Here is a 15,039-nt window from a genome sequence, read left to right as displayed (position 1 = left end):
TCAGTGTATTCTCCTGAGTTGTTCCTTTCCTTCATGTTAACACTTAATTCACTCTGCATAATACTAACACACTTTTATTGTGTGTTACTACCACTGGACTTCATATGGAGTAAAGTTTCATTGCCCGGCCAATTTGAGAGCTGTCCTCTTCCCCAGACAACTACTGTAACATCATGTTCTTACGAAGCCAAAAGCTCCCCGTTTAAGTGGGAGTAGCAGTCACAGGACAGTAATGTTTTACGTTCTGCTTTTTCCCATAAATAATAAAGGGAAGAGGAAAAATAAACCAAAATTTGGTAAGTACACACACATACAAAAAATGGTATGACTGATTTGATGCTGTGTGACAGTTTAACCCTATTACTGCTGTGTGAAGTCAGGTTTCCTTTTAGTTCTTGCCTAATAGTTAATAGTGGCACAAGTGAGGCCTCTCCCCTGATCAAGCACATAAGAACCCTGGGAGGGTTCCCGTATATGAGCTTGCCACCCTGTGAGGTTACACTGCACACTAGCGGTCTTTGAAGGCTCCTTTTCCTCAATTACCTATTTCTATAGGCAGGTGCTTCATGATCTCCGAGACCTCTGTTGCACTCAGCTGTCGTGACCGTTGATTTAACAGCCTCGGGAGGAAGAGGGCCAGCCGCAAGAGCTGTGCAGACACCGGGGTAGCACGAACCTCTTCCCAGAAGCCGTAGAAAGAACCCGAGTCGCGAGCTCGACGCTCTAAAATGGCGTCGCCCCCCTCAGGGCACGAAACCGCCGCGCCTGAGGGGCGCCGCCGCCCGCTCCTGCGCAGGCGCGGTGGCGGGGGCCTGACGCTTGCCGGGCCGCCCCACCGCGCGCCTGTCGGGCAGCGCGCGTGTCGGGCAGCGCCGCGGGCGGCTGCAGGCGGTGGCGCGCGAGGCCCCCTCGGTGGCGCCATTTTGGAGTAGCGGCGGCGGTGCCGGGCTCTGCTCCGCGTCTCGTTCCCGCCGGCAGCATGAGCGTGGTGGAGCACGTACGGGAGATGGCGTCCGCCGGGCTCCACTCCAACGTGCGGCTCCTCAGTGGGCTGCTCCTCACCATGAGCGGCAACAACCCGTGAGTGGCCGGGGCTGGGTGTGGGGGGCAGAGCACTGACAGGACCGGCGGCGCTGAGGAGGAGGCCGGGCGGGAGAGCGCAGGGCCGCCGGTCCTGTCTCCGGCCCTGCCGGGCGTCAGCCGCGGGGACAGGGAGCCGCCCTGGGGCCGCCTTGCAGCCCCTGGCGTGTAGGGGCTTCCGCGCAGAGCGGCAGCGGATTTCTCCGTTCTTGCCAAGGGTGCCCTGCGCAGGGCACGGCTCTCCGGCTGACTCTTGCGGTTGCTTTTTTTTTTTGTCTTTCAGGACTTCCCTGTGAGGCAGCTTTTTATATTTTGAATGGTTTCTGAGGTGCTTTTTAAAGCCACTGTGCAGTTCTGAAGCGTTATCTTATTAACACTTCTGTAAACGTGTTAGAATTGTTAAAAAGATGGCCTGTAAAGTGTAGGACCTAGCAGTACTTCAGATCTGTAAATTTTTGTTCTTATGCATTAGCTGATCTCAGCCTCTCTGCTTGGGTTTCTTCTAGGGAATTGTTTTCACCATCTCAGAAATATCAGCTCCTTGTATATCATGCTGACTCTCTCTTCCATGACAAAGAATATAGAAATGCAGTAAGTAAGTATACAATGGCTTTGCAGCAGAAAAAGGCATTAAGTAAAACTTCAAAAGTAAGACCTTCTACTGGGAACGCTGCGTCAACTCCCCAAAGCCAGGTATTTAAAAACTAAATAATGAGATGATCATGCTCCCCTGACAGATTAATTTTGCTGGCTTAATATTGTTGCATCAGATAAGACTTGCATTAAAGAAATCAGACGTTTAGGAATATTTTATACTTAAAGTATCACTGTACTGCTTTCTAGTGAAAAACTTAAATTGATCCTGAACATGAGCTTAATATGTGTAGTTCATTCTTTTCACTTGTAGTCAAAAGCAATATGAGTGACCAGTAGACTATCCTGGTAGCTATTGCACTGCAGTTTGTTAATAGTAGTGCATATTTTAATGAGAAATTTTATTAGCATTTTCTTAAATGACTAAACCAGCATCATACATCAGTATTTGTTTTTTTTTCCCCAGTGTTTACCATCTGAAATTGAAGTAAAATATAAAATGGCCGAGTGTTACACAATGCTGAAACAAGACAAAGATGCCATTGCTATTCTTGATGGAATTCCTTCTAGGCAGAGGACCCCAAAGGTTGGTTCTGGCAAACATTGGTCACAAGTACTTGATCAGCTTGTCTTGAATCTGTAGTCAAAAATGAAAATGTAGTCTAAAGATGTAATGGCATCATGAATTAATATTTGTTTTGGGTTAGTTAAATGTTGCTTGGAAACACTTTGTGAAATTAGCTTAAGTTAGCTGAGTTTATTTAGTATCTTTTCGTTAAAACCAGACAAATGTTGTATTGCCTCTGTTAGAAAGAATTCACGAAAAGGTGAAGAAATTAAATGTTTATCTGCATCTTTTCTCATTTGTGTGAATTGCCTGGTTAACTCTTCAGTACTGCACATGGCAGTTACAAAATTTTGTTTATGTACAAGGATGAAGAAACCCTTTTTTGATACTGAAGGTTTGTTAAATACTTGTATATCCACACATAAGGTTTGAGATCTCTGATACCCATACGTAAATGGTGGTCTCTTTCTGGATTTTTTTTTTCTTCCTCCATTGGATAAAGAGTAGTAGCTGGTCTATACAAAAATAATAGATATAGAAATACTTACATGATTTGATTGCAAACAGTTGAGCTACTGCAAATTAGTAAGTGATTCCCAAACAGCAAAATTCATAGCTTGCTCCAGTTCTGAGGCAAACATATAAATGTGAGAGCTTAACCGAGCATTTAGGTTACTGTTAGGTTACTGCACTGTTACTGTACTGTACTTTGCAGTAAGAGCCAGGTACAGTGCTAGTCTCCATTGAGGAGCACTGGACAGGAAGGACGTATTGTCTGAAGCTAGTGTTGAAGGGGGGATATGTAGCCTAGTTAGTTCACAAGGTTAATTGTTCTGTAGTGCATCCACTGTTAGCCAACCAATTTAATTTGCTAAATTCTGATTGTATTAAAGCATTTGTTTGAATTGTGCATAGCTGCACCAGAGAGTGCAGTGTATAAGAAATGAAGTGCTATTCCTCATCGTAGAGTTTGAGCCATATGAGATCTTTGAAAGGCTGAAGACTCTGGCAAATAGAAGAAATGCTGATACTCTGTCTTTCAAATTTTGCTAATCCTTTTTAATAAATGATTACGTAATGCTAAGTATTGAGATCCTGTAGTGGCCTGCAGTGGCCCACATATTGACAGATACGTTGAGTCTTTGCTTGCTGGCTCAGTTATGCTGTGAGGGCTTAAAGGTTTAACACATCAAGTAAATCAAGTGTTTCACATTAACAGTATTCCTGTATAGTGATAGCAGTGTTCCTGGACTGGATTCTGGTAACCTGTAAGTGTACTGTCCAGATGCCAACTTACAGAACCAAACAAGAAGGAAAGCAAACTTTTTACCCATGCACGCTAGTAAGATAAAATACTGTAGCAATCCCAGCTAGTTGTGCTGTGTAGAGCTCAAATCATTTCTGTTCTTTCATCATCATGTTTGTATTGAAAAGCTAAATGGAAACTTTCTCTGCCTTCCTAAGCTAATTCTCTTGAAGACTTCCATTGGTATGGAGAGATCAACTGAAAGATGTAATGTAATGGATATACAGGTCTTTCTTGGCATCATGTATAAACGCTTGCCCATCTTATGACTTCATATATGCAAAAAAATGAAATTTCAAGATGCACTGTACAAATACAAAAGAATGTAAATTTTATCTTTGGACTCAGAAAGAAGGAACAATTTTAATTTTATAGTATACGGTATGTTATAGTGATTTCAGAAGAAAAGGTAATTCCATCTTCTGCCCAGAATAGGTGGGAGGGAGGCAGGCATTCTTGAAAACAAAGTTGTGATTTTAATTCTTAGTGAGCATTTCTCCTTTGTCATAATTGACTCTACTGATGCTTCTATTGCTTGTAGATCAATATGATGTTGGCAAATCTGTACAAAAAAGCAGGCCAAGAACGCTCATCTGTTACAAGCTATAAAGAAGTGCTGAGACAATGCCCTTTAGCACTTGATGCCATATTAGGTGGGTATTCTGCACGTAGTAAGTATTTCAGTATTAAAGTGTTACAGTTATATGTGGGAGTTAGGTAACTTCCATTTGCGTGTAGTGTGTAATGCCTACATTATGCAAGTTTTAAGTAACACTGCAACAAACTGCTTGTATGTGCTTGTCAAGAGATGGAGCTTTTGGTCTTTGGACAGTTAAGTTGCCTCAAAAGCAGTTTATAGTGGCTGAAACTGAGTAAGGTATCTTTCTGAACAGGCTTGCTCTCGCTCTCTGTGAAAGGTGCAGAAGTGGCCTCTATGACAATGAATGTAATTCAGAGTATTCCTAACTTGGATTGGCTTTCAGTGTGGATCAAGGCATATGCTTTTGTACATACTGGAGATAACACTAGAGCAATCAATACCATTTGGTAAGAGTTCCAAGAGCATGATGTAATCATATTTATTTATAATTATATTAAAGATGGCACTCATTTAACAGGCATTTCTTGTCTCCTGAAGCTCTTTAGAGAAAAAGTCACTACTGAGGGATAATGTAGACTTACTGGGGAGCTTAGCAGACCTGTACTTCAGAGCTGGAGATAATAAAAACTCAATTCTAAAATTTGAACAAGCACAAATGCTGGATCCTTATCTAATAAAAGGTGAGTAACTAATTAAAGCAGCAAATACATGCAGTTAAGCAGTGAGTAGAATATTGAATACTGCTGTACTTAATTCAGAATTTACGTTCAGAAGTTGTCTGTTAAACAGTTGTTGATAGCTGGCACAGATTAAAGTAGGTGTTTGTGCTGAAAGTCATTTAAAACTGTGATTGTCAAGAAGATAACGTAGTTGTGTATACATCTTGCCAAAGAAGCATGTATTGAGAATAATTTAGGGCAAGAAGCTTACTTATTTTTTCTTGTGAATGAACTTAGAATTTTTAAATGTTTTTACAAAAAATGTAAAATTTCTTAATTCCTCATACTCTTCCACTGGAATGAAGCCTATGGTTTGTACTGAGTTATACCTTAATTTTGTCATTAGTATTTTAAGCTACCAGTGCATGCCTCTGCTCCAAATAAGTGGCCTTGTTCTACACTGTCCCTTTCTCTTGGCACAAGTCGGGTTGCAGTGAACTGAATCAGGAAATAATCAACTAGTTAATGTTTTGTGAGGCTGTAGCATTTCCTCACTTTGTGTTATTGAACAAAAAAAAAAAATTATCAGAGGGGGAATCTTAGTCCTAAAAAACAAATTTCAGAGGAGCTGTGTTTTTTTTTTGTGTGTGTGTGTGTGTGTGTTACAGAACATTAGCTCGTGTGCTGAGATTTCATTGGGTCTTTGATGTTTGCATGCTTTGAACGTTTAACCTTTTAACAAATAACTAATTACATGATTGATCTTCAAACATTTCATTTTAGGAATGGATGTATATGGTTATTTATTGGCACGTGAAGGTCGACTAGAGGATGTAGAGAACTTGGGCTGCCGTCTCTTCAACATTTCTGACCAGCACGCAGAACCCTGGGTGGTATCTGGGTAATCTGCTTTCTTGCCTTTGTTCTCTCTCCCTGCCCCCCCCCCATCTCCCTCTTGATTTGCTGCATGAAGTAGATTACATATGCTACAGAGGGTTCAGCTTTTTGTGTTCAGAAAGTGCTTTTCAACCCTACATGTTCTGTTTTGAGAGTAACTTAGATTAATCATCTATTTTGATTGTTTTCTATATGTTTAAAGCTCTTCAAGTTGTCAGATTTGTGATATTAAGTAGCTGTAACAGTTCAAATTTGCATTTGTTTTTGACTTTTGAAGAACAAATTTTTTCCTGCACTTTTTTTTTTTTTTTTTTAAACTTTAAATGCAAGTTTGGTTGTTACCACTACTTTTTTCTTTTTTTTGCAGCCTCTGTGAATGTGTGTAGGCACCACGGGCAGTACATGTTCACAATCAGTTTTGTCTTTCATAGGTGTCATAGTTTCTACAGTAAACGATACTCCCGTGCCTTGTATTTGGGAGCCAAAGCTATTCAACTTAACAGTAATAGTGTTCAAGCTTTGCTACTGAAAGGAGCTGCTCTTAGGAATATGGGTCGAGTACAGGAAGCAATTATACACTTTCGTGAAGCAATACGTCTTGCACCTTGCAGACTGGATTGCTATGAAGGTAAGTGAAGTAAAGCTACTCATGTACAGTGATGCTTTGGTGCTGGTGCTAAAGTTAGTGTCATTATTGGTAGACAAGGGACAAGATTGGAGTTCTTTGACCCTGCTAGCTTTCTAGTAAGGGAAGCAAAGGAATTATTATTACCCTGAAACCTATGAAGCTCTGGTAGAAGCAATCAGATGAGAAAATCTAGGGAATCCATGTATTTATAAGCATGGTCTTTTCAGTGAGTTGGTTTTGGATTTTTTTTGAGCTTGTTTAATCTGGATATAAACAAATTAAAGTGTTTTGAGCAGAACAGTTTCAATTGATGACGTTAACTGAGAGTTGTACCCAGAGCTTTATTTTGTCATTTCATCTCCTAAATAAGAACAAGTTTAGATGACCAGCAGTTGAGAAGAAGGAAAAAATACTCGTGTTTCCAGAGGAATGTGTGTTTTCTTGCAGAATTAAATGTGACGTTAATCTTCTTGTAACAAAAAAAAAAAAAAAAAAAAAGATGTACAAGACTAAATAGAAATGGATGATACTGGTCCAAGTACAGCTTTTTAGCAGTATTATGTGTTATTTGTAGAATAATTGTAGAATAAAGTCTTAGTGAATCTGCATACAGAACTCTTTCTATGCTATGTAATGTGTTTATTAGGACTCCACTGTAGTTCTCTCCTGATCACTTACCTGTTTTGTATGATGACTAGCATCCGGAATTGCCACTTCTCTGCATCTTCCACCTTGTTGTGGTCAATTAATCATAGCAAATTCAATTCAGGAAGAGTTTACCGCCTAAAAGCTTTATTGCTTTTAATCAGCAGTTATGCAATTATTGGTTAAATAAGAACAAGCTGATTATATTCTTGTATTCAGCAGTGAAATGCAGGATTTCTCTCTCTGTCGTGTCTCTCTGTCGTGTCTCTCTCTGTCGTGTCTCTCTCTGTCGTGTCTCTCTCTGTCGTGTCTCTCTCTGTCGTGTCTCTCTCTGTCGTGTCTCTCTCTGTCGTGTCTCTCTCTGTCGTGTCTCTCTCTGTCGTGTCTCTCTCTGTCGTGTCTCTCTCTGTCGTGTCTCTCTCTGTCGTGTCTCTCTCTGTCGTGTCTCTCTCTGTCGTGTCTCTCTCTGTCGTGTCTCTCTCTGTCGTGTCTCTCTCTGTCGTGTCTCTCTCTGTCGTGTCTCTCTCTGTCGTGTCTCTCTCTGTCGTGTCTCTCTCTGTCGTGTCTCTCTCTGTCGTGTCTCTCTCTGTCGTGTCTCTCTCTGTCGTGTCTCTCTCTGTCGTGTCTCTCTCTGTCGTGTCTCTCTCTGTCGTGTCTCTCTCTGTCGTGTCTCTCTCTGTCGTGTCTCTCTCTGTCGTGTCTCTCTCTGTCGTGTCTCTCTCTGTCGTGTCTCTCTCTGTCGTGTCTCTCTCTGTCGTGTCTCTCTCTGTCGTGTCTCTCTCTGTCGTGTCTCTCTCTGTCGTGTCTCTCTCTGTCGTGTCTCTCTCTGTCGTGTCTCTCTCTGTCGTGTCTCTCTCTGTCGTGTCTCTCTCTGTCGTGTCTCTCTCTGTCGTGTCTCTCTCTGTCGTGTCTCTCTCTGTCGTGTCTCTCTCTGTCGTGTCTCTCTCTGTCGTGTCTCTCTCTGTCGTGTCTCTCTCTGTCGTGTCTCTCTCTGTCGTGTCTCTCTCTGTCGTGTCTCTCTCTGTCGTGTCTCTCTCTGTCGTGTCTCTCTCTGTCGTGTCTCTCTCTGTCGTGTCTCTCTCTGTCGTGTCTCTCTCTGTCGTGTCTCTCTCTGTCGTGTCTCTCTCTGTCGTGTCTCTCTCTGTCGTGTCTCTCTCTGTCGTGTCTCTCTCTGTCGTGTCTCTCTCTGTCGTGTCTCTCTCTGTCGTGTCTCTCTCTGTCGTGTCTCTCTCTGTCGTGTCTCTCTCTGTCGTGTCTCTCTCTGTCGTGTCTCTCTCTGTCGTGTCTCTCTCTGTCGTGTCTCTCTCTGTCGTGTCTCTCTCTGTCGTGTCTCTCTCTGTCGTGTCTCTCTCTGTCGTGTCTCTCTCTGTCGTGTCTCTCTCTGTCGTGTCTCTCTCTGTCGTGTCTCTCTCTGTCGTGTCTCTCTCTGTCGTGTCTCTCTCTGTCGTGTCTCTCTCTGTCGTGTCTCTCTCTGTCGTGTCTCTCTCTGTCGTGTCTCTCTCTGTCGTGTCTCTCTCTGTCGTGTCTCTCTCTGTCGTGTCTCTCTCTGTCGTGTCTCTCTCTGTCGTGTCTCTCTCTGTCGTGTCTCTCTCTGTCGTGTCTCTCTCTGTCGTGTCTCTCTCTGTCGTGTCTCTCTCTGTCGTGTCTCTCTCTGTCGTGTCTCTCTCTGTCGTGTCTCTCTCTGTCGTGTCTCTCTCTGTCGTGTCTCTCTCTGTCGTGTCTCTCTCTGTCGTGTCTCTCTCTGTCGTGTCTCTCTCTGTCGTGTCTCTCTCTGTCGTGTCTCTCTCTGTCGTGTCTCTCTCTGTCGTGTCTCTCTCTGTCGTGTCTCTCTCTGTCGTGTCTCTCTCTGTCGTGTCTCTCTCTGTCGTGTCTCTCTCTGTCGTGTCTCTCTCTGTCGTGTCTCTCTCTGTCGTGTCTCTCTCTGTCGTGTCTCTCTCTGTCGTGTCTCTCTCTGTCGTGTCTCTCTCTGTCGTGTCTCTCTCTGTCGTGTCTCTCTCTGTCGTGTCTCTCTCTGTCGTGTCTCTCTCTGTCGTGTCTCTCTCTGTCGTGTCTCTCTCTGTCGTGTCTCTCTCTGTCGTGTCTCTCTCTGTCGTGTCTCTCTCTGTCGTGTCTCTCTCTGTCGTGTCTCTCTCTGTCGTGTCTCTCTCTGTCGTGTCTCTCTCTGTCGTGTCTCTCTCTGTCGTGTCTCTCTCTGTCGTGTCTCTCTCTGTCGTGTCTCTCTCTGTCGTGTCTCTCTCTGTCGTGTCTCTCTCTGTCGTGTCTCTCTCTGTCGTGTCTCTCTCTGTCGTGTCTCTCTCTGTCGTGTCTCTCTCTGTCGTGTCTCTCTCTGTCGTGTCTCTCTCTGTCGTGTCTCTCTCTGTCGTGTCTCTCTCTGTCGTGTCTCTCTCTGTCGTGTCTCTCTCTGTCGTGTCTCTCTCTGTCGTGTCTCTCTCTGTCGTGTCTCTCTCTGTCGTGTCTCTCTCTGTCGTGTCTCTCTCTGTCGTGTCTCTCTCTGTCGTGTCTCTCTCTGTCGTCTCTCTCTCTGTCGTCTCTCTCTCTGTCGTGTCTCTCTCTGTCGTCTCTCTCTCTGTCGTGTCTCTCTCTGTCGTCTCTCTCTCTGTCGTGTCTCTCTCTGTCGTGTCTCTCTCTGTCGTGTCTCTCTCTGTCGTCTCTCTCTCTGTCGTGTCTCTCTCTGTCGTCTCTCTCTCTGTCGTCTCTCTCTCTGTCGTCTCTCTCTCTGTCGTCTCTCTCTCTGTCGTCTCTCTCTCTGTCGTCTCTCTCTCTGTCGTCTCTCTCTCTGTCGTCTCTCTCTCTGTCGTCTCTCTCTCTGTCGTCTCTCTCTCTGTCGTCTCTCTCTCTGTCGTCTCTCTCTCTGTCGTCTCTCTCTCTGTCGTCTCTCTCTCTGTCGTCTCTCTCTCTGTCGTCTCTCTCTCTGTCGTCTCTCTCTCTGTCGTCTCTCTCTCTGTCGTCTCTCTCTCTGTCGTCTCTCTCTCTGTCGTCTCTCTCTCTGTCGTCTCTCTCTCTGTCGTCTCTCTCTCTGTCGTCTCTCTCTCTGTCGTCTCTCTCTCTGTCGTCTCTCACATTTTTTTTCCCTCGCTCGTAAGGGAAGTTACTAATCTGATTCACCTGGCTCCTCCAGTTCTTCGTTATTTTGCTTTGTAGTGGGCACAGTGTTGTAGATTTCCTTGTTGAAGTGAAATGCATGTATTTGGAAAATTGTAATGCAGTTTTATCTGTTTGAATGTTTTTTTGTTTGTTTCTGTACACTTAAGGAAGAAATCTATACTCTGTCACAAATTAGTCTTTTGTCAGATACTGGCCTTGGAGAAAGGTCATCCACAGGGCCTCCTAACTCTGTCATAGGTTCCCTCTGAAATTCTATGTCATTTTAATCTGTGTCCAGATTTCCCTCTCTACAAGCTTCCTTGCTTTCTGTCTTTTGGCCCACTTCAAAAATTCTTGGGTGTATAGTCACTTTCTCTGTTTCAATTTGTTTTTGCTTATTGGAGCGTCAGTTGTTTGGAACCTCTGAGCACAAATAATTGAGGAGGCATGAGTGTATACAGTACTAACTCAGCAGCTTTAATAGTTTCATTTTTATCATTAGGTCTCATCGAATGTTACCTAGCATCTAACAGTATCCGTGAAGCTATGGTTATGGCAAATAACGTATATAAAACTCTGGGAGCAAATGCACAGACACTCACTCTGTTAGCCACAGTCTGTCTTGAAGATCCAGTCACTCAGGAAAAAGCAAAAACATTATTGGACAAAGCACTGACACAAAGACCTGATTATATTAAAGCTGTGGTAAAGAAAGCAGAGCTTCTTAGTAAGTTCCTTTTTTCCATGTCCAATTTGATGCTTACTGTTTTATATGCAAGTGTTCTGCCACCTCATCAGTAAGAGGAATATTGCACCAATGTTATAGCTCAGGGATTTATCAGTTCTATTCTGAAGGAAAAAGTACAGGAATTAGTTCAATCTAGGAACTGACATTACAGCAGCACTTAATTGCAAACTAAATATTTTGGCTGCAATGTATATGTATTCATGAGTATAGCAGTTACAGCAACAAAAAACAATGTTAAGCTTACAAAAAGTAAATTACTGCTATCCAACATGCCGATAGTTCTGAGAGAAGAGATAGTTGTCTGTTTTGGTGGCTCATTGTATAGATTTTTTTGACTTTTTGTAGGAGATTTATCTAAACTATTAATTAAAACTACAGTTCTGCATATAAACAGGTAGAGAACAAAAGTATGAAGATGGAATTGCTTTGCTGAGGAATGCACTGGCTAATCAGAGTGACTGTGTTCTACATCGAATCCTGGGAGACTTCCTTGTAGCTGTCAATGAGTATCAAGAAGCAATGGACCAGTACAGCATTGCCCTAAGGTAAACCTGAGACCTCTGAGATTGCAGGATGATTATGAGAACCAGTAGTCACTTGACTAAGTAAAAATTTGAGCTGCTAATTGATCAGGGTATTCGTCAGAGGTGAATTTACATTATTATCCTTTGAAACAAACAAAAACACTTAAATCACATTCTGTTGATGACTTTTGTTGATCACAAGGTTTTGAATTGAGAACTGCAAAATTTAAGGAGAAAAGTCTAAATTGCAGTCTTAAGCCTTTATTAATGCTATGCATGTCACCACGCCTGCAGTTTCTGGAGGCATAGATTTGTTTATAGTTACTAAATTACTATGTAGTCCAGTACCTTGGGCTCCATACCTTTAGACTGGAAGGAGCTATATAAATGTGCAGTTAAGTAAATTTAAACAGAATGATTCAATAAAACATCAGGAATTGAAATGTTATCTTGGAATGTTATCTTCGATTATTGTGGCCATAATGCACTAATTTACCCAGGTTAAATGGGACAGCCGTTTTTACTTTGTGTATGATACATTTGGTCACAGTTGTTTAAACTAACCACTTTGTCTTGTTAATAGTAGTTAGCGTTGTCTGGAAGAGTTGGTTCATTTTTCTGGAAGAACATGATGTTTAAATAGGTGCATTCTTGGGGTTCAAAATAATTTGTATAAAGACGTAATGGTTGAAGTTATTTTCAGCTGGAGGTGAAGTTGTATCATCTTTTTTTTAATTTAAATTCTGGAAACAAAGTGCAGCAAATATGATGAGACTTTGTTGATGATGATTTTCCTTAGGTTTTATGACAATACTTTCTTGTTCTTTCTTTCATCAGTTTGGATCCAAATGATCAGAAGTCACTAGAAGGAATGCAGAAAATGGAAAAAGAGGAAAGTCCAACAGATGCAACCCAAGAAGAAGATGTGGATGATATGGAGGGAAGTGGAGAAGAGGGGGACTTGGAAGGCAGTGATAGTGAGGCAGCTCAGTGGGCAGATCAAGAACAGTGGTTTGGCATGCAGTAAAGGATTCTCTTACTGATGCTTGTTTTGGCGCTTGAAAATACCGTTAGGGCCATTCTTCTTTGAAGAACATCAAGTACAATTTTATAGTAACAAAAGACTTTTTTTTTTTTCCAATGGACACTGAAGCCATTTAATAGTTCTGTGCATCTCAATGCCTTGAAGATTCTTGATGCTTCTTATTTATTAAGTGTAAGGGACTATGTTATAGGTTATTTGCAACATCTGTTTAAAAGATTTGTGCTAAAACTAAAAGCAATAGAATCCAAAATGTTTCAGAAGCCTATTGTATTGATGAAAACAATGTCTAAATTGTGTTTGGGGCTAAGTGCGATTGATCCATATGTAAATACAGTGGTTTGTATTCCTTTATGAAAAAGGTCTTACTCTGTTGTCTTTATGTTACCATTTGGGCTCACAGTCAAACTCCTGTTGAAGTCTGGAGGAGTTGCTTGGGTGTGGCTGAAAGCAGCACTTTCTTCCTGCTGTGTTCATTGAATTAATTTGTCTTTTTATATGGCATTACATGTGCTGTAAAGGAAAAGCTTGGTACTCTGACTTACAGAACACTTTTGTAGCTGACCGATTTCTGTGTTTACGGAGTTGTACTGGTGCTGGAGAATTACGGTAATTTCCCCAATCCTTACTAAACCCTGTAATCACTTATAAGTCTCAACATGAACATCTATTTCTAAATGCAGATTAGTTTTATTTCAGTATGTTACTAAAAGGTTGTACAACAGTGACTCAACGCACTGCACATCCTGTATACAGCACTGACAGAAGGATATAAGAACAACTTGTCCATTTTCACTTGCACTGCTGTAGAAATGTTAATTTTTTTAATACATATGGTATTGGTTTTGCCATGTTTATCTGACAGAAATGTGAAGTGTATAACATTAAATTCATGTGTTTTCCCTCGCCCCTTGAAGCAAAGCTGCATTGCTTCAGGTACAAGTTCTCAACATCATCTCTTCAAGGGACTTCAAACTTGAAACTTGTCTGTGGAATACTGAAACCTTTTCAGTTATGTTGGCCTCATTTATAGCAGGAGGAATTACTTCTTGCTCTTACTTTTTTTTCTTGCGTTTCTGGTCTCTGTACTTTTTACCAAAACAATTGTTTACCTTTATAGTGGCAGTTTAATTCCTGTTGTATTTATTCTGTTATCACAGGTACACTGGAGCAGACAGACTGTATTTTAAGGCTAAATAGTTTTAATATCAGCTGAGGAGAAATTCATATTTTGTACAAATACATGAAACATGGGAAACAAACTTCCTCCTAACTTGTAGATGTGTAACACAGATAAGGGTAAAGTATATCTGCTGCTGTGGTACACCTTACGTGAATTAGAAAAATGCACAATAAAAAGCAGGCATGTAAGTTCTCTTACAGTCTATTTTGGAAATATTCCTGGATGACATATCTTAAAAAAGATGACTAAATAGTTCATTCACTAACACTCTTCTTCCCCCCCCCCCCAACACACACACAAAGAAGCAGCTACTTGTCTGTTCCCTTTGGGATTTTAGACTTTCTATGATATCAATTTGAATTATGCTTATTTGAAGACTGTATGGAAGAGAAAAGCATGTGCTACAGTCTTGGTGATTGAATTAGCATAAGCTGTGACTGGTATTTCATAAAAAACACAAAATGGCTGTATTTCAATTACAGTATACATTTTGGTAATTGCATTTTGGTATATGAAAGACCCGATTCCTGTTATGAACAACTCAGCTGTTTACACCATTGTGAATAGATTTTATGGTGGATAGATTTCAGCTCAATGTATGTCTGTCTTTATAGAAAGAAATGTCATGCATGTGCAAGTAAATTTAAAATACCTTTTTCTGCAGACTGCCTTGTTTTCTCCTCACAGTTGACCACTCATCAAATTGTGTTCTGCTTCTGAAAATTAGGTAGGTTCATTAGCTTCTCAGCTGTCTATTTCACTTCTGTTGCAGAAACAGTAATAGTTTTTAATATTATTAAAATTAAGGAGGGCAACATATTTAAGATTTGATGTGAGAAGTGTGTGAGATATATGTATTGTTAGCTGCTCAGCTGTCTTACTTCAATGATTCCTTTAAATAGGTCATTAATCAGAGCTGCCTTCACAGCTGGAAACCACTAGCTTTATGCATTTCTCTGGAACAGTATTTACATCGAACAGGAAACCTGAGAACCGCAGTCTCACTGAACCTTTCTGTAGTACGTGTCTAGATAACCTGATGGCCTCTCCTCTTAGAACAGAGGTGAAACTACTTCAGACTGAGCATGCTGTAAAGAAAACATTGGCTTGTTTCTATGCAGCTTCAGAAAACTGGTCCAGATAACTAAATAGCTTAAGATGGCTGTCAAGGATACCACTGTATTTTGATTTTTCTGAGAATGTGCTGCTTAATGGAAAAGGTTAGTCAGATCCTGCAAATAGCTCTGTAAGCAACTGCTGCATTAGGGTTGTATAGTTTGTCTGTAGTCTTTGCTAATAATTGTAAGTGAATAAGGAAATTCAAGATGTCATGTGTGGAATGCATTTGAGATTATATAGAAAGATATATTTAGCATTGGCTTCAAATTTCTGAAGGGACTTTTTTTCCCCATTAATAAGCCTTCATTAGCACTCTATTTTTGGAACATGGTCTCTGGTTTTGTAGAGCTCTTGTACTGAA

The 15,039-nt window shown here is 41.4% G+C and overlaps 1 protein-coding gene across 4 annotated transcripts; it reads left to right on the top strand.

Annotated features, from left to right (window-relative positions):
• Nucleotides 1-951: 951 nt before the first annotated feature.
• ANAPC7 (anaphase promoting complex subunit 7) lies at nucleotides 952-14,222 on the top strand. Of its 4 annotated transcripts, XM_062589917.1 has the most exons (11): nucleotides 952-1,080; nucleotides 1,587-1,773; nucleotides 2,141-2,260; nucleotides 4,090-4,201; nucleotides 4,442-4,595; nucleotides 4,687-4,829; nucleotides 5,592-5,709; nucleotides 6,137-6,333; nucleotides 10,565-10,789; nucleotides 11,205-11,355; nucleotides 12,172-14,222. In XM_062589917.1, exons 1-11 carry the CDS (start codon nucleotides 980-982, stop codon nucleotides 12,359-12,361), a joined length of 1,698 nt encoding a protein of 565 aa, XP_062445901.1. In that variant the 5' UTR covers nucleotides 952-979; the 3' UTR covers nucleotides 12,362-14,222. The 4 variants fall into 4 exon arrangements, with proteins under 4 accessions (XP_062445901.1, XP_062445902.1, XP_062445903.1 ...); XM_062589918.1 differs by lacking the exon at nucleotides 10,565-10,789; XM_062589919.1 differs by lacking the exon at nucleotides 12,172-14,222 and having other exon boundaries at nucleotides 11,189-11,269.
• Nucleotides 14,223-15,039: the final 817 nt, after the last annotated feature.

The sequence above is a fragment of the Rhea pennata genome, chromosome 17 (genome assembly GCF_028389875.1).
Source record: "Rhea pennata isolate bPtePen1 chromosome 17, bPtePen1.pri, whole genome shotgun sequence".
In the NCBI taxonomy this organism is placed as follows: domain Eukaryota; kingdom Metazoa; phylum Chordata; class Aves; order Rheiformes; family Rheidae; genus Rhea; species Rhea pennata.
This window is presented reverse-complemented; position numbering and strand designations above follow the sequence as displayed.

Coding starts and splice junctions, on each gene's coding strand:
- ANAPC7 (XM_062589917.1), top strand. CDS start 980: ATGAGCGTGGTGGAGCACGTACGGGAGATGGCGTCCGCCGGGCTCCAC. Junction 1,081..1,586: donor ACCATGAGCGGCAACAACCC/GTGAGTGGCCGG, acceptor GGTTTCTTCTAG/GGAATTGTTTTCACCATCTC. Junction 1,774..2,140: donor CGTCAACTCCCCAAAGCCAG/GTATTTAAAAAC, acceptor TTTTTTCCCCAG/TGTTTACCATCTGAAATTGA.